Genomic DNA, 20,454 nt, shown 5'->3' on the forward strand with positions numbered 1-20,454 from the left:
CCTGATTTTCCACACTTCCAAATTCATCCAACATGCTAAAATACATGAATGCTGTTGCCCAAGTTCTTGCTTTGATTTATTATTCACCTATCATATCTGTTAACAATAAGCAGTCTTCTTTCTCTTGTCACAACTAGGTCCATAGCTTGCTCAATTTGGCAATGACTCGTGGGATATTGCTCACGGTAGAGAGAACATAGAATAATGAAGAGCTTCATGGGATAAAATTACAGAATGAAAATGAGGCATGTGTTCAGGGCCAAAGCTGTTTTTTACCAGCTGATGCTTTGTCAGGAGCAAAACATAACAGTTGGTACAAAACAAGATTTTGAGCAGACTAAAAATGTATAAACATGAGTGTATAAAATATGACCTCATGAAATAGGCTTTATTTCCTTCCATTAATAACTCTGAAGGGGAGATTTGAACAAATAATTGCTTTAGGACAGGTTAAAAAGTGAAATTTATCAGTGCACGGGAACTTAAGGATGCATAGGCTTTTTGCTGATGGTTCATTCAAGCTCAGTTCCAGCTAAAACTAAAGGAAGTGCTTGCTCAAAGAAGTGATATGACTGGCAAAGAGGAAGATTTCAAAGTTACATTGAAAAAAAAAGCATACAGCAGGGAATCCACCCCTGTTGAAGTCAATTAGAGTATTGTAATATGTTTGAGAAGGACTGGTATTCCTCTGCTGGGATACTTTTCTTGTCCCCAATCCTCCTTTGATTACAAATGTAACTAGCTTTGCTTGTAAACGTTATCACCAAGGACTTGTTCTTAGATACCATTTTCTTATATACTTGTGGAAAGTGCAAACTGATAAAAAGAGTGTGTGTGTGTATTTATATAGATATATGTAAAAAAAAATCCTGGAATTATGTTAAAAACAGTTATGTTCTATGTAAATAAAATAACCCTGCTTTTTATTTCAGATTTGTCATTCCTTTAAGCAAAGATATTTTTTAAACACAACTTCTGAAAAGGATTGTTTTGCCTGCTCTCAAACATTTTCCAAAATATGAACTCCATTATACTAACATTAAACTCACGCTAACATCACTGAAATCTACCCTCATCTCCCACATTCATATCCCACAGAAATCAGTGGGAATTTTGAGTAACGATGTGGGTAGAATTATTTCTCTGTATGCTATGATGCATACACTCTGAAAGGAATATGCACTTATTTCCTCCCTTATTATATCCAACTCTAACCACACCTTTTCTTTTTTTACACCTTTTTTTCTGATTTCCTCATACATATGCACAATTCCTTTCTCTCATTCTTTTTAACATTCACTTCCCTTTTTGTCTTCTCATCATCATGCTTGCCTACAGCCTTTCAGGAAATAATACTGTTTCAGTGTGGTAGGTCACGTTATCAGTGAAACACAGAGAAGGCAGGGGGCTGTGGGTGGGCGGAACGCATTTTATCAAGTGCACTCATCAAAAGAAAAGCATGACTCTCAGAAAAAAATCTCATTTCAAGTGTTCTTTCTGTATCTTCATTTGAATGAAGTTTCATTTGCATTGCTAGTAGGACACAAGCAGGAGGTTACTATACAAACCCTAAGAAAGAGAGGAATCACTGGAACATAGAACTAGCAAGATACCATACTGTGATACAAGTGGAACATTCCCATGCTATACTAAACGAAGTTGAATCATGTATACATAGCCATATAGCATAGTGCAGTTGAAAAAAAGGTCATCTGGCTTAGTTATCACTTTGTTCTGTTATATATTGTTTTCACTTGCTGATTTTTGTTCAAATAGCTAGCAATGCACAATATAGACTGATCTGTGTAATTTGCTGGATGTTTTGAAAAGTAAATGCTATTTCCAATACTTTGCAATTCAACTTTTACAACTCAAAAGCAAATTATGACTTCACAGAAAGAATTCTGCCTGGTCTGAACTTGGTTGCTCTTTCACATTACTGTTAAAATCAGGTAGACCAGGCTCCAGCATTCTGTGAAAGTTGTCCAGTCTGGGGTTTCACTCCGGTAGATTTTGTGCAGGGCTTATGTTTGTTTCAGTTTAGTCAGATAGGTTGAAAATTATTAGGAAAAATGTAGCAAATTATTTTAGCATGCTAAATGTGTCCCATTTAATACCAGAGTGAGCCTTGAAAAAGAACGTATTTGCATGCTTTATACTGCAAAATGTGAAAACTGTTGTATATCTATCTTCCCCTCTTGTGCTAGTCTATGAGTGAGTTGGTCTGCAGTCCTTAAAATAAATATATTATCCTCTGAGTTAAGAGACTGTTAGGCAGTTAAATAGTAGCTACAATGCTGTGTAATATTAGTTTGGGTTCAAAAAGTAATTGCTCAGAAACATAGTATTTCTTTACTCTGATAACTACTCTAGAATCATGGCGTTGGGCTGCTGCCAAAGCCAAAATACGGTGATCACTTGTTTATTAACAAGATATTAGAGAACTTCTCTAACAGAACTTAGGCTTCTCATCTTCTTGAGGTCTTTCTATGCCTCATTCCTGTTAATTCTGGAGACCTTCACTGCATTAGTATGCCGGTTACTAGGAAAAGTAAATGTGCTGCATAAACACCACCCTTTGGTACCTCAAAGAGGTGGAACATCACTACAAAGTGACAGCAAGGATACTCAGTAAGTCTCTGAAATATTCACTAGCTTCACCATGGCATTACAGAATAATAATCCTGGCAATTTTCAAGATCTGTGCCGTCGTGCTTGAAGACCTTTAATCAGTCTGAAGGTGAAGAATTTGCATGACATAACAGGCCCTTACAACTGTCAGTAGTTTTTCATTCCTCCAATACTTTCATTCAGGTTTAGTTATTCCTTTAAGCTCATGAGAATACATTCCAGAATTCTTAACTTTTTGTCAACTTTTTGTCATAATGCCCAAAGCCTACATGGGATGCTTTATTATATTTAGCAATCTTCTCCAAATACTATCAAATGACAGCAGGTAATCAATGGTTGGACAATCAGAATTCCATGGTGATTAGCAAAGTTCATTCGTAATTCATAGCCAGGAGCCTTATTACATTGTATGAAGCTATTTATGTGACTTCATGGTTAAGGCATCAGCTTTGGAAAATTTTCAGTGTGTATCTTTTGAAAATTTTCTGTATTACCAGAGCTCTGCTGTCAGATGCTGTGTTGTACAATATGGCGACTCTTACTCTGGTGTCAAATACCAGACTGCCCACTATACTTCCATTCACCTCTCTGGTTCCTTACTTCCAGCACGGTGCTCTCCTGAAATACAATAGCTCTTCCATTAATTTAATATATGTATTTAATTTCATCTGGAGAGTTCAGAAAAATCGGGGCAAAGAGCAGCCTTTTTTGCCCACTTAAGTCAGTACGTTTGTCTTGCCCAAAATTTCATGCTAATCAGCAAGCATAAAGGTGTACTTCACCATGGTAAATCAGACTCGATGTGCAGGGAGCAATGAGCTAAGCTGTTAGAATACAGAAATATTATTCAACACTTTATAGTGTGTATCTATGAGGTCTATTCAAATTAATTACAACAAGAATAATAATACCAGTGCTTTCATACTCTAGTTTAGATGATATAAGTAGTAGTTATAGATTTACTGCAGTGTCACTTTACACTCCTGTGGTTAAACATTACTATGAATGCACAAATAAATATAACAAAGCACACCCATACAGAGCTCTCATGATTCATCTTGTGCTGAGGGTTTCAACTCTCCACACTTCTGATGTAGACATCGACAGCTCAGCGACTCACCCTAGGCTGCCATTACAGTCAATGAGGAAAAACAGACACTTTGAGGCTACAATTCATCTGACCTATTTTAGATGAGATGAATCATACTCTGGGAGTGCCTGTTCCCTTTGTTGACTATAAAGGGAGACTAGATGATTAGCTCAGATGTAAATGCCTGCATCCTACATATTAGACATCTACATCAGTATGATGAAACCCACTCTTACTGTCCAGATATATAATGAATGACTCATGCAAATTTACTTCCATGTGGTCCAGGAGACACCGTATTTCAGAACAGTTACATCTGACAAGTACAGCGCTGTTAGCAGGCAGGCCAATGCATTTTTTAGTTAAAGCTTCTAAAAATGCCTTAACCAAAGATTTTATGGATTTTTTTCTTCTTAACATATGAGAAAAATCAACCATGAAATATGATTGAGTATATTTCTGTCTCATTTTGCCTGATGTGAAACGACTGTTCCCAATGACATTAGTGGCATATCCCCATGGGTTTCTACATACATTCCCTCACTGCCTGGGGCAGGCTCATTTTCTTTGGCTACTCATCGAACCATGTTTTGGGCTATATGTTTGAGCTGCACCCAGGTTCTGTCTGTCTCTAGCTTCTCAGGCACACCACAGGCATCCAAGTCCTCTGCTTCACTCCATTTCTCAGACACAGAGCCTGTGACCCAGCTGTTGCACACCCCAAGGCAGTGTTATATACCATGAGTTTTCACAGCAGGTTTGGCAGGAACACCTGAATATGACAGCAAAGGTCCGAGACGTTTTGCAAAATTACTTATAGAAAGGACACAGTTTATTTGCAGGGAAAGCAGTGCCACCTGTGATCCAAATACAGACAGCGAACGGCGTGGAGACCCCTCCATCCAGCATCCTCAACACCACAAAAGCCCTTCAGGGCTCTCTTCAGCAATTTCAGTCACTTTTGCTGTTTCAGACATTCTGCCTGAAATACTGAAATACTGCCATTTCAGGCATGCTGCTCCTGAATACTCTGCTTAGCTTGTTCAAATGCAACATTCAAAAGGTTCCCTTAAATGAAAAAAAAATGCTCCTCTATGTTCTCTGAACCTCACAATGTCTACAATGTCTTGAGTAATCCCCCCCATTCCCACTCTCCTAAGTTTTAACTACTGATTTCTGTTCTTCTCCTCAGCTAGGGATTTTTGTAGCCTTAACCCACCATGAAGGCCCACTGGGAGAACTGGATTTGCTTTACTTTGGTCAATCTTCTTAGCATATTCATTACTCTACATAGATAGAGCCAGTTCTCAATTTTTTCCTTCAAGCCTTCACATAACTGATGTAAGTAAGTCACAGGAGCATCTTTGTCAGCAGTTTTCAGATTTTGTTCGCTTTTTGTGTGTGTGCGTGAGATCAATCTATAGAGTTCCTAAAACTATTAAGAGTTCATCAGATACTTAGAGAAAGTGGCTTGGTACTGTCTCATTTCCATTGTTGCTTTTTAAAGGAATAACAATAAATCACAAAACAGTAAAGACTGAATTAATGGGTAATTCAGGATCGTTTCAATATGATGAGTTTCATTGGCTTAATTCGAGGTCTGAAGAGCAATAATGCAATTCAGAATTTTCAAAGATGGGCATTTAAAATTAACCTTAAAACCTAATCATTTTTAAACACTGATATCATTTTTGTTCTTCCAAATTATTAGTTTCATTGCAATTTCTAAAGCAATCAGGATGAGGAGGTGCATAAATATCAGTTCAAAAATTTTCACCAGCAGATTTTGCCATCTGTGAGAAATCAAGAAATTACAGATACACCAACCCTTTACATTTGACAGCACCCACTGCTTTTGTATAGAAGGCATCAAACATAGCATTATTGTGAAAACAAGTTACCAAATTATCCTTTAAGAGAAAAGATTAAAAAGTAAAGCCGAAAATGCAAAGAATAGAAGAGCATTGAAAACTATGGGATTTTCTAACACAGTACTTAAAACAGAATATCATGATTTTTCCCCTGCATTAGCTGTAGAGAAAAGGGAAGGGAAGGTAAAATTCCTTTTTTTTCCCTTTGTATATAGTTTTGACTTTATATTGCTTCATCATACCTGCTCTTTGTGATCATAACTATGATTTATAGCTAGCCACTCACTGCTGAATAGAACAGATGAGACATGATTCTGGTCCGTTTTTTGACTAGGGACAGTTGGCTGCAAATACGATACAAAAAGACAACAGTTTTTTAAAAGTCTGGTTTGTATTCAAATAAATATATATTATATATATAATAAATATATAAGTATACATTAATTCCTGAAATAAAAAAATCAATGCTTGTTTCCTGCAGGAAGCAGGATATTTTGTAGTTTCAGACTTTGTGTTATTTATTTTAATTCTCAGCCTTTCTGTAAGTCTTTTTTTTTAAAAAGAAGAGATCTCAGGTGTTTAAAGCAGTTATTTACCTACACAAGACATGTAAAATGGTGTTCTGTCTGACTTCCTGAAACTATGAAATGACAAAAAGAAAATCCTTTGAAGCAAAGTTGTAACTCCCTGAGAAATTCAGTATGGTGAATAGACCTGGCCTTAATTAATTAAGTTCCTACAAGCTGAACTACGTGAAAGCAAGGAAGCTGTCTACTGCCTCCTGGAGCCATAGATACCTTGTAAAGAGATGCCTTGATAACTCTCCACCAGCCTCACCTGTCCCCTGATTACAACATCACTTGATCTTGTAGGATCAGTTCCGCCTCAGCAGACACTGCTCACCATGCTGGAGTGGAGCTGCTTTAAACACTAGACAAAAGCACACTGGACATCTTGCTGAAACTGCAAACGTAAACACTTTAGAGGTTCTGATCCCAGATTAAAAGCAAAAAAAGGCTGATACATTAACATACCCCAAGGACCCTACTTAACAGAATACTTGCTTTCGTGTTTTAAACCACAAGCATATAGAGAAAAACATTAAAATCAGCGAAAGAATTAAAAATTTTGACTAAGCTAGAGGAGCAGAAACCAGAAATAAGCTTGCCTGAACAAAGAAAAACAGGATGAAAAACAACACACTTTTCTCTTAGCTGAAATCCATTCTCTCGCGGCCCTGCCTAAGCAAAAGCAAGTATTTATGCGTCCGATGTGCACATCACAAAACAAAAGTATTGGCCATATGGGCAACCTCATGCCTTTCCCACACTGATACTTTCAACGTGTGTTTTTAGTTTGCATCAGAGATTTCTGTTGGCAGGGAAGAAGACAGGAAGAGAGAAAAAAAGGCCCCAACAGGTGTCTCACAAAGGGAGGTAAGGTTAACTTAGGGATGCTAATTCTCCTTCACAACAGGCATCGTGTTTGAGCCAAAGCAGTAACTCTCACTGTCTTCTCTGCTCATATGTCATTACTAGAGTCTCCTGCTGCCTCTTCTCAGTTCTTCTCTCTCCAGCTAATCTTAGTCTTAATCTTTTTCTGTTATTACCAGAAAGACAAGAAAGATGGCTGTGGGCTACTGCCAATTGTACATAGTAACAACACAAATTGTCACTTGAAGTCTAGCATCACGATTTTATCTTCTGTTTTTCTAGGTGGTTTGAAACTCTGGTGAGACAACAATGAAAAGATGGCATTTGTGCAATACAATGGATGCGACTCAGTCATTACGTACACATACCTAACACGACTTTATCTGTAGGCTCAGGTAACAAGAGAATTAATATTCTCTCTTCAATTTTAGTGGGTTTAAAGATATTGCTTTTTGCAGATTGAATCCCTCTGGTAGCTGGCTACATACGAGTCATTTCTCAGGAAAAGAAAAAAGCCTGTTCTTTGAAAGTGTGTATGTGAAAAGCTGCAACAGCAAGAAGAAAGCAATATAAATAAAATCCTTTGTTAGTAAATCCCTGCAAAACTAGGTGGTACAGATATGCTGCTGGTAGATGTCAACAACTGACCACTCTTAACTTTCAACTTTGAAACAAATATGACTGTAGAAGAAAGCCATGACTATCCTGAATTGGTGCTGCAAGTTACAAACAAAACTTTGAAACAGAAAATACCTGTGAGAAACAGAGAGCTCGCTGTTACCTTTGCAGTGCTGTTGCTTGGTGTCCTATGTGTTGAACAATGCTGAGAATAGGAGCAGGAGAACTGGAACTCATCTCGGGTTGCAGCCTGATTTCACAAGGTATCTACCTAAGATACGAGGAGCATACCTGGCATACTTTGACACGGTTGCACTCTTAAGAAGCAAAATGTACTGTATAAATTAGTAGAAACTCCAGAGCTATTACTATTGGGTTACAAGACTACCAGGCTACAGCAAAGATCTGACATACAACCACCTCTTTTTCCAAAGACTGCTTCATAGATTTTAAAGCCATCATGCCCTCTTTAAGTTTCTCTGGTCTGGCTCTGTGTAACAAAGAACAGCTGTATTATCCTTTTGCTCCTGTGCTGGTTCAGTAAATAGCATTTGACAAAAACACTGCTGCCAAATCTATTGAAAAGTGAAGAGATGATGGTAAATAAATTTCTGAGGGCTAAGATTGCTGCTGATGGCCACAGTCATCCACCTAATCGATTTCAAGTACATTCTTCCTCAATGCTTAACTGTTTGTAGAGGGATTGATACCTTAAGGTCTAGGAGATTAACTCTTTTTCAGAAAACACGGTTGAAAAAGAAAATTAAAGAGTTAGTGGATGTGAAGGATTAGTGATTAAACAAGGGCTTCTATTGAAAAGAACCAGTAAAAATGTCATTTTTGTTCAGAAGAAATAAATTAAAAGCCTATTTTGGGCAACACTCTTCCTTATAAAATTATCCATGTTTATACAGAAACAATTAAAATCAATGCTTTGATGCTCTGTGTATTCATGGATATTTCATTGTTCCATCTTTTAAATAATAAAGAACAATCCTCCTCCAATCTCTTCTGGAAACACAGTTTTCTAATCAAAATTTTTTCTCTCTTTTTTTAGGATTATTAGTAAAGTAGCACTAAGGTAACAACTAATTATGAGAAACTGTATGCATTTCCTGGTAACTTAGTGGAATTACATTTGAGAAATTTCGGATTTATTTAACCACTCTATTTTGGACCCTGGTGACACAAGTTCTCAAATATGTACATACACCTACCTCTGTATTTAACATATCTAAGATCTGAGCTTGTGGTTTAAATACTCAGGAAAACATTGTTAGTATGTAAATGTACATTTCTGAACCAAATCTCATCTGAATAGAGAATTAACAGTTGAATGTTTCTCATTCAGAGGCTGACTCTCCAGCAAATATCTCAAAAGAAGATTAAGCTGACTGAGATTAACTTTGAAAATGCCTGGATTTATACATACATGTACAGTTTACAGCACGTTAGTAAGTATTATTTTTAAAATGTCAAAAATGCATCATGTGAAACAAATTAACTGTGTGTGATGGAAGGCAGACTTACAAATTTACAGTTACGTGCTTCTCAAAACACTATCTACCTGCCTTTGCTTGGTTTCCTCTTAAATCCTCAACTTCTCATTATTTGTGCTTCTAATGAGTAACTAAAATCAATAGTTTTACATAATCCATATTTCAAATTCTATTGCATTATCTACAAGAACATTATTTTGTATCTGAATAACACAGGTCAGCCAAAAGCTTGTATTTATATCTTTTTGCACTTGCATGAGTGTCACCTATGTTAAGGAGAGATGTGCATGTACGTGTCCTGAAACAGGGAACTCAAAGGACAAATTATCCCCTGCACAAAGCTGATGACTTCAGTAATTTGTCACATTTTTTAAAAAAGTTGCTGTCTGATAACATAATCAGAGGGGTCCAACTCAAGCGATAGGATGGAACTAAGCAAATTTTTTACTTGCAATTACATTAGGAGGTTAATCCTTTTTTCTGTAGTTACACAAATGTCTCTCAGACATCAATGTGAAACTGAAGTTTGTAGGATCCAGCATAGAGTTGTTATTTATAAAGATTATTTATAAAATCTTTCTTTTTCAACATTATCTGTAGAGACTATACATTTACTACATACAAAAATAGCATCCTTTGTCTTTTCTAATCATTAACACTCTTGCAACTTTTGCAAATGGTGAATCCCGCACCTGTGCAGGGGCTTGTCAAAGCCTCCATCCACTTGACCCAGCTGCAGGAGCAGGTCCCCTTTGAAGGATCAGAAGCAGGACACATAGAGGCAGGCTCAGCTTACCACTTTGCTCTACACAGGATAAATTCAGATAGACTAAAACGATTACTTCACTGCTACCATGTCTAAAGAATATTTTCAGCCTGACAGAGCAGAAGGAACACAAGGTCCCTTGCACAGGCATTGGTCGACCATGAGTCTGGTTGCGCTCTCAAAGGTGCCTCACAAACATTTCCTGACCACATGTCCAGCTTCTGCAGATACGCCTTATTATCAGATACGTGTTTCTGAAGAAAACATGACTGGAAATTTAAGATATTCCCCCTCTACACTCCACAAAGGTGACTTAATGTTAAAAGATGCCACGAGTTTTGTAGAAGACATTTCCATGTGTCTGTGTACAGGTGCAGCTCTCTGACCAGCAGTGCCAGGGTCCCGCAGCACCTGCTGCACACTGAAGACGATACAATGAACTTTCATTCATTTCCACCTGCTGTGCCCTGACAAAACTCAATTTCCACATCACTGTGAGTCACTGTGGGCCAGAGGACAGGGCCCTCTCCGGGAGGGTGAGGCCGGCCGAAGAGGTGTGCTCCCACGGGCACCTGGCCCACCTCAGGCACGTCCAGCCTGGCACAGAGCTCCCATGCCGCCATGTTCCCCAGCACCTCTTTAGGTCAGGCCCGTACTGCCAAAGACATTTAAGCTGGACATGTGCATTTAACTTTTCACACCATGTATTTTTACACCGCTCATGAAAACCAGAGAGGACATTTAGTTAGGTACTTGCTCCTACTCCAGCTCCAGCACTGCAGGCGGCACAGCTGAACTGCGCACTTAACTAACCAACACTTCAAATGCACGGTTCCTCACAAAACGTCCCCAGTCATCACCCATAAATCAACAGCTCAATCCGCTTACCTTAATCCATCCCTTCATAAAAATACATTAAAGAAAAAAAATATGTTGACACACTGATATAAAAAAAACCCAAACATTTCAGTCTGTGACCAGAATTATCACTCTTTTTCTGTTCCTACAAACAATAGGCCTTTTTTTTCTTGGAAGAATGAATTTGGTAATTTACATGTCCTCAGCTGGCATACCAGAGAAATGTTGGACTTAAAGCATGTGGTACTTGCAGAAGTATTTTTCCATTTTAGCACGTCAGGCTGAAGAGCAAGAGACGACATCCCCGTGACAGACAGGGAGCCAGGCGGGGAGCAGCACATCGCTTAGCACTGCTCCACAGGGCTTCACCCCATGCGAGAGGGATCTGGCCTTACGCTGCATCTCTGTCAATGACTGTATTTCACACTTTATGAATTTGATTTTCTCTTCCTGATGAGTAGGTTATATATTTTTTTCCCAAGATAATATACATTATACTAATATATGCACAGTCTACCGCAACTTATGTTCAATACAATTTGTATTACATACATATATGGGCACAGACGGGGAAAAATCCCCATTTATGTAGGCTATGAGAAGGTAATGAGAAGAAAACTGACAAGAAGAGGAGAGGAGGAAGGAAGGAGGAGTACTCTAGCAAATAACAATGAATATTAATGGTCAGGTGCCATCCAGTACCACATCTGATAAGAGTTTATCTACCACCTCTAACAGTCGATGGCGATTCCAAGCCCATTCGTATTCTTATTTATTGTCACTGAACATCGTACTTTATAAAGGATCTTCAGGAAGTTTTAGGACCTCCACTCCACTAGAAAAATATTTGTTTGAATTCATAAAAAAACAACAGAGCTGTTACGTGTTACAGCTCAATAGCAAGAAGTCTTTCCAGTTTCCAAGGATATATTTCAAAGCGAGAGAAATTTGGTTGTCAATAGCCAATAGCTATGACCTTGTTATGAAACTTCACAGGGATTAAAATATCAGCACTGTATATTCAGTCTATTCAAATTTCTTCTTTTATCCTCAGTCACATGAAGAAGTAAAACCATCAGTGACATGAATAGTAACTATATAAGGAAAAACATAATAGGACATGGATTATTAACAGAAGAGAGCTGAAAGTCCCCCTCCACATGAAAAGATATTCCCTTGCTCTTAATCATGAGATGGTCTTTGCACAGGCTAATTGTATAATATCTTCAAAATCAAGAAGAACTTTTGAAAAGTGCCCTTTTTAAAGCTGCCACTTTCATCGTCCTATGCAGAGAGCAACAGGGACTGAGATTTTGCAGCAATCTGAGCAAATACACAGTCAGTTTTCTTTCAGAGCAGTTTTTCATCTTGGAGGGAAGAGCACAAGTAAAATTCTAAGTAAAATAAGCTTTATAAAAAATTTGCCAGACATTTAGCAAGATGAAGAAGTTCAGATAAGAGTGGAACATCCATTATGCATAGCTAGAAAGACGTCTGCTTCAATTTGCAGGCCTCCATATGACCCCTCCTAAAATGAGTGCCAAGGGAAGCCCAGAAATCTTCCCTCCCAACATATTTCTGGGAGTGTAATGGTACTTGCAGACAATGCTTTCATCAGACTGCACTAACGCACCCTTTAAGTGATCCCACCCACAACAAGCTTCCTTTAATTTCTAAGTGCTCACAATGTGTACCTGCGGCACACAGGAACTCACAGGAGGTCCTCGGAGAACCGTGAGGAGGCTAATCTGGCTGGGGGAGATGACACGGCACATGGAGAAAAGCAGAACATTGCCACTGGATGTGTATGCAGAATTTGAGACAACGTCAAGCTGGTGAGGTGCCGACGGTCATGGGAGAGCAGAAGAATAGAGGATTAGAAGAGGAAATTGGGTTGCTGAACAGTGAAAATGGGTAAGGGTTACAGGCAATGCAGAGAGCAATGGAGTTAACTGCACTGAGGCTTTGAGAAGAGCAAGGCACCAGAAGATGGCATGCAGAGAACCAGAGACATAGGGCTCTGGATAATAAAGGGGAAGGTAGCAACTGCTGGTCATGGGGCAGGCTGAGGCAATGCCTCTGTAGAAGACAAAGGACATTGAGAGGAGAGGCAAAGGCAGCACTGCCCATCCCCACGTAGAGAAGGACGACATGCAAGATGTGACGAGTGGTATGCCAATACATATAAATACTGTTGGAAAATGCCAACTAACTGCAACCAGAGCTCTCTGTAACCAAAATCAGTGTCAACCAAGTTCTTACTAAAGACATACATGTGAAAGAAGTAAAAAATAATTGTATGGGTGTTTTTAAACATTTCCCTTTTGGTTTGGAGTGACCGCTTTGGGTTTTTTAATGGAGGTAAATTAATCTGGGAACATACTTAAAAATCCATAAGCTTGAACATAAAATGAAAAAAGAAAAAAAAATCCCAACCTTACTTTTTTTGCTTGCATTTTATGAAAGATAGCACTGCAACTTTCCGTCTCAACCTGGAACAAGGTATAGTTCCCTACACCTTCAGGGTTTAAGCTTTGAATTGGCCTAAAAAATGCCCCCAGTTAGCTCTGATGGACACTGGGGATTACTGATGGTGTGGTATCGATTCCGGATGTAAGACATTTGCAATAAAGGTAGGAAGGGTGCACATTTTTACAGAGGAGACTTACTTGGCTGTTGGAAGATGCCCGGCAGGCAGGCTCTTCCCCTCCCAAAGCTCCCAAACACTGAGGCCACCCTCCTTAAGCTCCCTAAGTGGTACCCACACGTAGCTCCACTGCTTTACATTTCCTCCCTGAAACGCTTGCTGATTCCTTCCCCTCCTCCCAGCAGAGCACCACGCAAAGGTCAGGCAAAAGCCTTTGAGATTAAATTGTTAGTGATTAAAATTTCCATTATTTTGTGAACTTGTTCCCCATATTAAAGAGCCCTAATGGAACTTGCACACATTTGCGCAGGTAGAAAGGCACATGATGACAAGAATTAAGGAAATTAATTCCTGTGCTTTGGACTGAAGTAATCTTCCAGAATGTAATTGGCTTTCAATCATTCATACACAACATGCCCTTCACCTTTAAATGGTAATTCATTTTACCATACAGGTTTTGAATTCCATTTACATCAGGCTTTAAGAAAGCTCCCATCTCCATATACACTAGAATACAGTGTATATGTTTTGTCCAGGAGGAGACCATGTCAGAGTGTAATTCAGATTTCTGATGTATGTATCTATACGATGTTTTACTGTTTTGGTGACTCTTAGCAGGGGGAAACACAGAACACCTCCTGGCCAGAGATCAAGCAGGAGTTCCCTCAGCAATGCAAGGTTATTACTGCTGCCTCTCCTGAAATGCTTGCTATTTTCTCACTACGCTGAGCTCTCTGTGGGACATGGCAAAGTGGATATGAGTGTACAAGACTTTTCAGGGCTGCGCCTAGATCACAACAGAGCTGTGCAAAGCATAGTGACAGTAAACATAGCTGCGTCTGCTTTAGAAAAAGCAACAGAAATCTGGAAAATCTCACCATATAGCACTTTCCTTCTTCCATGGCTGTGAAAGAAAGACTACAGAGGAAGTATCTGGAAGCACTGGGCTTGGTCTAGTTGCTTCTGGGGTTGCTTCAGCCCACCCTCTTCAGTTGACGTAGCAGCAACATGTTATAGGTGACGAAGTGTATCCCTCTGACAAAATGGCCATCTGCAGGCCAGGTGCAGCATTTAAATCTATTTCTTCTTGTCTGTATTTTCCTTTTGCACGTCATGTCCTATCATTCTGTGATGTTTTATCTCCCTCGCACTAATATCAGCCCTGGCTGACAACCAGGGAGATTGTAATGTTGGCACCGCTGCCAAATGGTTAAGCATATCCTGGACACAGACAACAGATGCTTATATTTAAATTGGGACTAATTTGCATTTTTGCATATTGTGGATTTTTTAAAGCATAGTTTTAGTAATGAAAAGGAATGTGTAATTCTGAAATAGTAATACTTTCCTTTGAAAAGCCAGGTTTGCTAATGGATTGCCATCTGTTCAACCCTTTGCCAGGAAATAGATTTGCCCTGCTTACTGAAAACAGTATTAGGGTGAAACTGTAGATTACACAGTGGATTTCTGAGCAGTGCTTTAATTTAAAGCGCATACTAGCACTTTGTTATTTCAGTAAAAATAACTTTAGATTCTTCTTTTCTACTAATGTTGAACTTAAGCCATCCAGTAAACTGTATTTAGAGTACTTTGTGGGCTGTTCTGCTCTCAGTTGGGTTCCAGAAAAGGTGCCTACCTCTCCTTTATCATTTTGAAACTGAGTTCATCAAGTTTCTTTTGCATAGGATTTACAGCAAGAAGCTCTCTATCTCACTTGGAAAGCCCATCTTAATCCTCTGGAAAAAACATTTAAAAAACCAAGGTGCTGGCCTCAATCATGCTTTCAAGAGTAAAAGATTTATACGTGCTGGGAGCCCCTGGGAGCTGCCGGACGCAAGTTAGGAAGAAGGACACCCTGGCAATTCAGGATGCTGTATCGGGAGCTGTTGGCCCTCTCTAACCGATGGAGCCGAAGGAGCAAAACAAATCAGAACGGTAAGTTACTCTCCTCTGTAACCCACAGAAATCTAATAATGTTTCTGCTGAGCCCTATTAGGGGCACAAATGCACTGCGAGGGAGAGTGCAATTTTTACAGCCTGGAGGTAAAAGCTGAATTTTAACATAACTTTCAGCACCCTCTTACATTACTTCAAGATTTCAGCACCCTCTTACATTACCTCGGTAAGGCTACTGACACAGTCTCAGGGCTAGCCAACCGCTCACCAACCGCTCTCCCTACCCGGACCCAGTAGTTGTCTACAGGAATACGCAGATGCGCCGTTTTGTAGGGTAACATCATTAACGCAGCGAACAGAGAAGTTGCGGTCCCTGATCCCTTCCCCGCACCCGCCCCCCCGGCAGCCCCCCAAAACGCCGCATTTTGCCAACAAACGACTGTCTCCTCGGGAGGTGCGAGCTCCCAACTCGCTGCCGGGAACGGCCGGCCGGAGCCGCTGCCGCCGCCACGGAGCATCCCCCGCCGAGCCACCTGCGGGGGCGGCGGCGCGAGGGCCCTCGGCGCCGAGCCACGGGGACGGGCGCCCACGGGGGAGCCCCGCAGGGCGGAGGCGGCGGAGCGGCACCGAGGAGCGGCACCGAGGAGCGTCCCCGGCGCCCGGTGGAGCGGCGCGGAGCGGAGCGCTGGCCGCGGAGCCACATCCCGCGCCTGCGGCACCGCCACGCTCCCGGCGGCGGGATGCCAGCGCTACCCCTTCCCCCCTGCCCGGACAAAGTTTTATTTCCTCCATTTCAGCCCTTCTCCTGCCGCCCACCTGAGCCCCGCGGGGAGGCGCCTCCCCACCGCCCGTCGCGCTGGGGCTGCGGGGGAAGACCCCGCGCTCCGCCGCGGCGGCCCCCCGGGCAGAGCGCGGGGAGCCGAGGCGGCTGGGGCGGCGCGGGCGGGGAGCGGCGGCAGCCGCGCTTACCTCTGTCCAGCGTGAGCGGCTGGACCGCCGTCAGTGTCGCCATGTCTGCGGCGGGGCTGGAGCCCGAGTGACGCGCGGCTCCGGCACCGGCGTGGAGTGCGGGGAAGGGCGGGGAGGAGGCTGGCAAGGAGAGGGGGCGGAGGAGGAGGGTGGCTCCGTGGGAGGAGGAGGCGAGCGAGGCGGAGAGGGTGCCCAGGGGAGGGCGGCTCGCCACAGACGGGGCGCCGCGATGCTGCGGGCGCAGGGCGGCCCGGCGCGGCCCGGCGCGGGCTGCCGGCATCGCTGCGGCGCCGAGGTCGGGCCTGGCGGGAGGCCCCTGCCTCACCGCGCTCGCCTCAGGGCGGAGTCCCGGGGCCCGCAGGGGCCGGGGCGGCCCGGGCCGTGCGCGGGGGTGGGGGGCGGGTCGCCGCCGGTCCCGCCGCCCCGGGTATGCCGCAGCGCCCGGCGCAGGGAGAGAGAGGGGTGAGGGCGGGGAGCTCCGCAGCGCCGCGGGGCGGGGAGGACGGGGGGGCCGGATCCGGCGGCCCGGCCTCGCCTGGGCCGGGCGCGGCGGGGCGGGCCGTGCCGCCCGGTCCCCGGGCTGGGGGCTTGGTCAGCGGGAAGGGGGGACGGTGTTCCTGGGTGAGGCACTCCCCGACTGGCCGCAGGGGATGAAAATCCGCGTGCGAAGCCGGGAGAGGAGGTACCTGGCCCCTGTGCAGGGCCTCGGCCACAGGGACGTGTCCCGTAGCAGCCCTTTTGGACGGCCCAAACTGTCGGCCTCACCATCAGTCTGACCATCGCGTCTTTTCTAACTGCTGGGTGCGGCCCGGCCATCCTCAAGAAACCCAACGTCCTCTCATAAAGCACACCCAACACATCTCCACAGCGTGGAGCTGAGTCCTGGCATTTGCAGAGCGAGAGGTTGGTCACGGACTCTTGCGGATCAGCTGCAGCTTTGTGTGAGCTTGGAGGCCTTTGCAGAAGACCATCCATGAAGGTGGAATGTCACACTGGAGCTCTGCCGGCAGCCCTCTGGTTGTCTACTCTCGTCGTTCACATGAAGTCAAAGGAAGCTGGTCAGCTGCCTTCTGAGAAAGGTGTGGCAGTGTGGCAGAGTCCTGCTGCCTTCCCTATGGTGGACAACGGTGTAGAGGAATGACTGAGTGAAGAATGGCATCCTCTTTAACTACTGCCCTGTGTAGTACCTGCGGTCTTGTGTTTGCCCAAGGAGCGCTGGGATGGGGAGGAGCGTTACTCCAAAAGGGAAGATAGCACTCTTCTCCTCACCCACCGGGATCTGACAAACCATAGGGGACTTGAAAGCACAGCAGTTCAAGGCTGCACATCAGTAAAAGCTTTCAACTGCAAGGGTATTTAAGCACTAGTATAGATAATTAGGGAAGCTGTGGAAATTTTGCCATTAAAAGTTTTCAGAGCAGATTAAAAGTACATTCGGCTGTTTTAAAATTAGAGAAATTTAAATAATACATATGAACCACCCACTTCTTCTGATAAACTGAATTCAGCACAAATTTCTCTAATTAATAAACAATAAACAGTAGCACATTTGGGTATCTTGACAAGAGGATGTTTCAATTGGCTAAAATATCAAAGTCGAGAAATCAGTTCCTGGCAAGCAGTCAGTTTTTAAAATCAAAATTAACATAAGGATTTTTATTATGCAGATTTTATGTACTTGCATAGCAGCTGGATTGACATAAAGTGTAACAGCTCCTCTTAAGTAGTCACATTACTGTATATTGAATGCATAGTCCTGAACAGAGAAGAAGTACACATTTGGAGCTATAACAACCTAATGTGACAAATCTCAAACTGTTATGACACTTGAAAAAAATCTATTACAGATATAAAAGTGTGTTTAAATAATATTAAAAGGAAGGTGCCAAGTTAATTAGCCAACCAAGTTGCTTTCCATATAGGACTTCATAACCCTCAGACTTGCTCTTTTAAACTGCCATCTTGCGAACAGGTATTTTGAAGCAAAATACAGTTATAACAGTAACTTTTCTATCAATAGATATGTAGCGTTCATGACAAATATATACATTTTTAGAAACATATAACTTTAGAAAAATCAATGTTTGGGCCTGAGCAGGGTGCCTGTGGAAAGCAATAAGCTTATTCTGGGTCTATCCTTTTTTATCTACCTCTGGTCAGATTGCATGTGCTTTGCCACAGGGGCTAATTGGCACTTGGATGAGAGACTTGAATGGGAGTATTAGCTGCACTCAAGGAAGATGAAAAGCAGCATTTGCTGAAATTAAACATTTCTTAATCAGCATAGCTGCATAGTTAATGCTCAAGTATGTTAAAGACCTAGCTGACAAATACTTTAAGAGGCTGAACTGGGAAAATTGCAGAAGTTGTCCAGCTGAATTCAGGAACTGGAGAAAGGGGGTGGAATGAGGCAGGGAGCTGTGCAGTAGCTCTTGCTTTGCCAACTCCCAGGAGAAATAGTGGACTCTAATAGGAAAAGTTAGCAATCAGAAAGAATGAGTGCCAGCCAGCCTGCTGTCTTGGAAGGTGGATCTTTTTAGACAAGCAACTGGTCTGACTCTCGGTCTTCTTGTTGATTCCTTGGGCTGTACTGGAGCTTTTAATTCACTATCACATGATGTTTACCAAACCAATGAAACTAGACTATATTAACAGATTTTATATCGAATGGACTGGAAACTGGCTTACTGACACATCTTGAACATGTAGCCAGTGGTCAGGTGCCAGTGAACAAGGCTATTGCTAATAAGATGCCTGTAGACTTTTTCTGGCTAAATTTTTAAACAAAATTTAGTATTTTGTTCAAAGATCTAAAATGTAGATATAAAGGCTTCAGTGGCTACGCTTTTAGATAACACAGGTTATAAAAAGAAAAAAAAAATCACCATGAAAGTGGGTAAACCTTGAAAGATGTTGTCCAGAGAGGCGGTGAAATCTCCATCCTTCAAGATTTTCAAACCTGACTGGGAAAGGACCTGGGCAACCTGCTCTTACTGTGAAGTTAGCCTGACTTTGAGCAAGAGGTTGGACTGGATATTTTTCAGGTCCTTTTCAACCTAAATTATTCTGTGGTTCTGCAAGAAACTGTCCAAATTACTGGTAAGAATTATCTGAATAGCTGGATTAAATTGTTACATTTAGGAAATAATGTGTTTTATGCTGCTGCAAACAAGTGACGAAGAACGCAATGGTTACTTCCAGGACTGGAGATTATTTTGGGGAGAGGTGTTCTTATATAGCAGGCTCAGTGTAAGTTCTTGGTGCAATGTTGCTAAAAGAGCTAATGCAATCCTTGAATATATATTCAAGGCAAATGGCAAATACAACTAGGGAAATGATCTTTCTTGTGTACTTAGCATCCATAAAACAACTGACTGGAATACTGTGTCCTGATCTGGTGTTTGCCTTTCAAGAGGGAAAATCAGCTTTGACGTGAGGTTTAAGGACCTCAGCCAAAGCTTATCAAAGAAAAAGGTAAGAAGGAACTGAATCACTGTGTGTAGTCCATGCAGATGGAAGAGGCGTAAGAGTGGAGGGAATTATAGTGTTTAAATTTATAGTCTTATGACACAAGGTGATCCCATGACTGGAAGTTTAACAAATTCAACCTTGAGTAAGATGTACTATTCTAGCAATAAGGATAACATAGGGACCAATTACTCACTGTTGCTTGAAATCTTAACAAAAATCAGAGGTCTTTCTAAAAGGGTGGCTTTGATCTAACTCTAAAGAAAGATAGAATGGCCGAGGTATTCAGGAGGTTAGATGAGATAATGATTGTGATCTATTACTCTCATGACTTTTATGATCCTTTGGCTTCCCTCAAGAATTGGTGGTACAAGGGCCAGAGAATTATTTCTACATAGCACAGTGGAATGCAATGTGGGAAAACCCAGCACTACTCTGAATGCACTCGTCGGCTGCCAGAGTAGCACATCTCTCCTTGTACTAAGCTTTGCGTGGGATAATTAATTAAGATGCTGCCCCATGACTGGTATACTGTGGTAAATGCAGCTATTCGCTTCAGTACCAGAGCCACCCCTACCAGAGGTGGAAGCCCTGTTTATTGTGGCTACAGAGGTGTGTGGCAAGAGGCCATACCACAGTGGCACAGCTAAATCTGCGTTTGGGTTACACAGCACTGTTTTATGCCTTTTAGCCATATTCTGGATCTTA

General features: G+C 42.1%; 1 protein-coding gene across 2 annotated transcripts in view; it reads right to left on the reverse strand.

Annotated features, from left to right (window-relative positions):
* LIN7A (lin-7 homolog A, crumbs cell polarity complex component) overlaps positions 1-16,713 on the reverse strand; it is a 49,293-nt gene extending 32,580 nt beyond the window's left edge. For both annotated transcript variants that reach the window (XM_072864406.1, XM_072864399.1), the window contains exon 1: positions 16,279-16,713. In XM_072864406.1, the coding sequence (XP_072720507.1) occupies positions 16,279-16,558 (280 nt within the window). In that variant the 5' untranslated portion in view covers positions 16,559-16,713. The remainder of the gene's footprint in view (positions 1-16,278) is intronic.
* Between the last annotated feature and the right edge of the window lie 3,741 nt (positions 16,714-20,454).

The sequence above is a fragment of the Ciconia boyciana genome, chromosome 1 (assembly GCF_034638445.1).
Source record: "Ciconia boyciana chromosome 1, ASM3463844v1, whole genome shotgun sequence".
NCBI lineage: Eukaryota > Metazoa > Chordata > Aves > Ciconiiformes > Ciconiidae > Ciconia > Ciconia boyciana.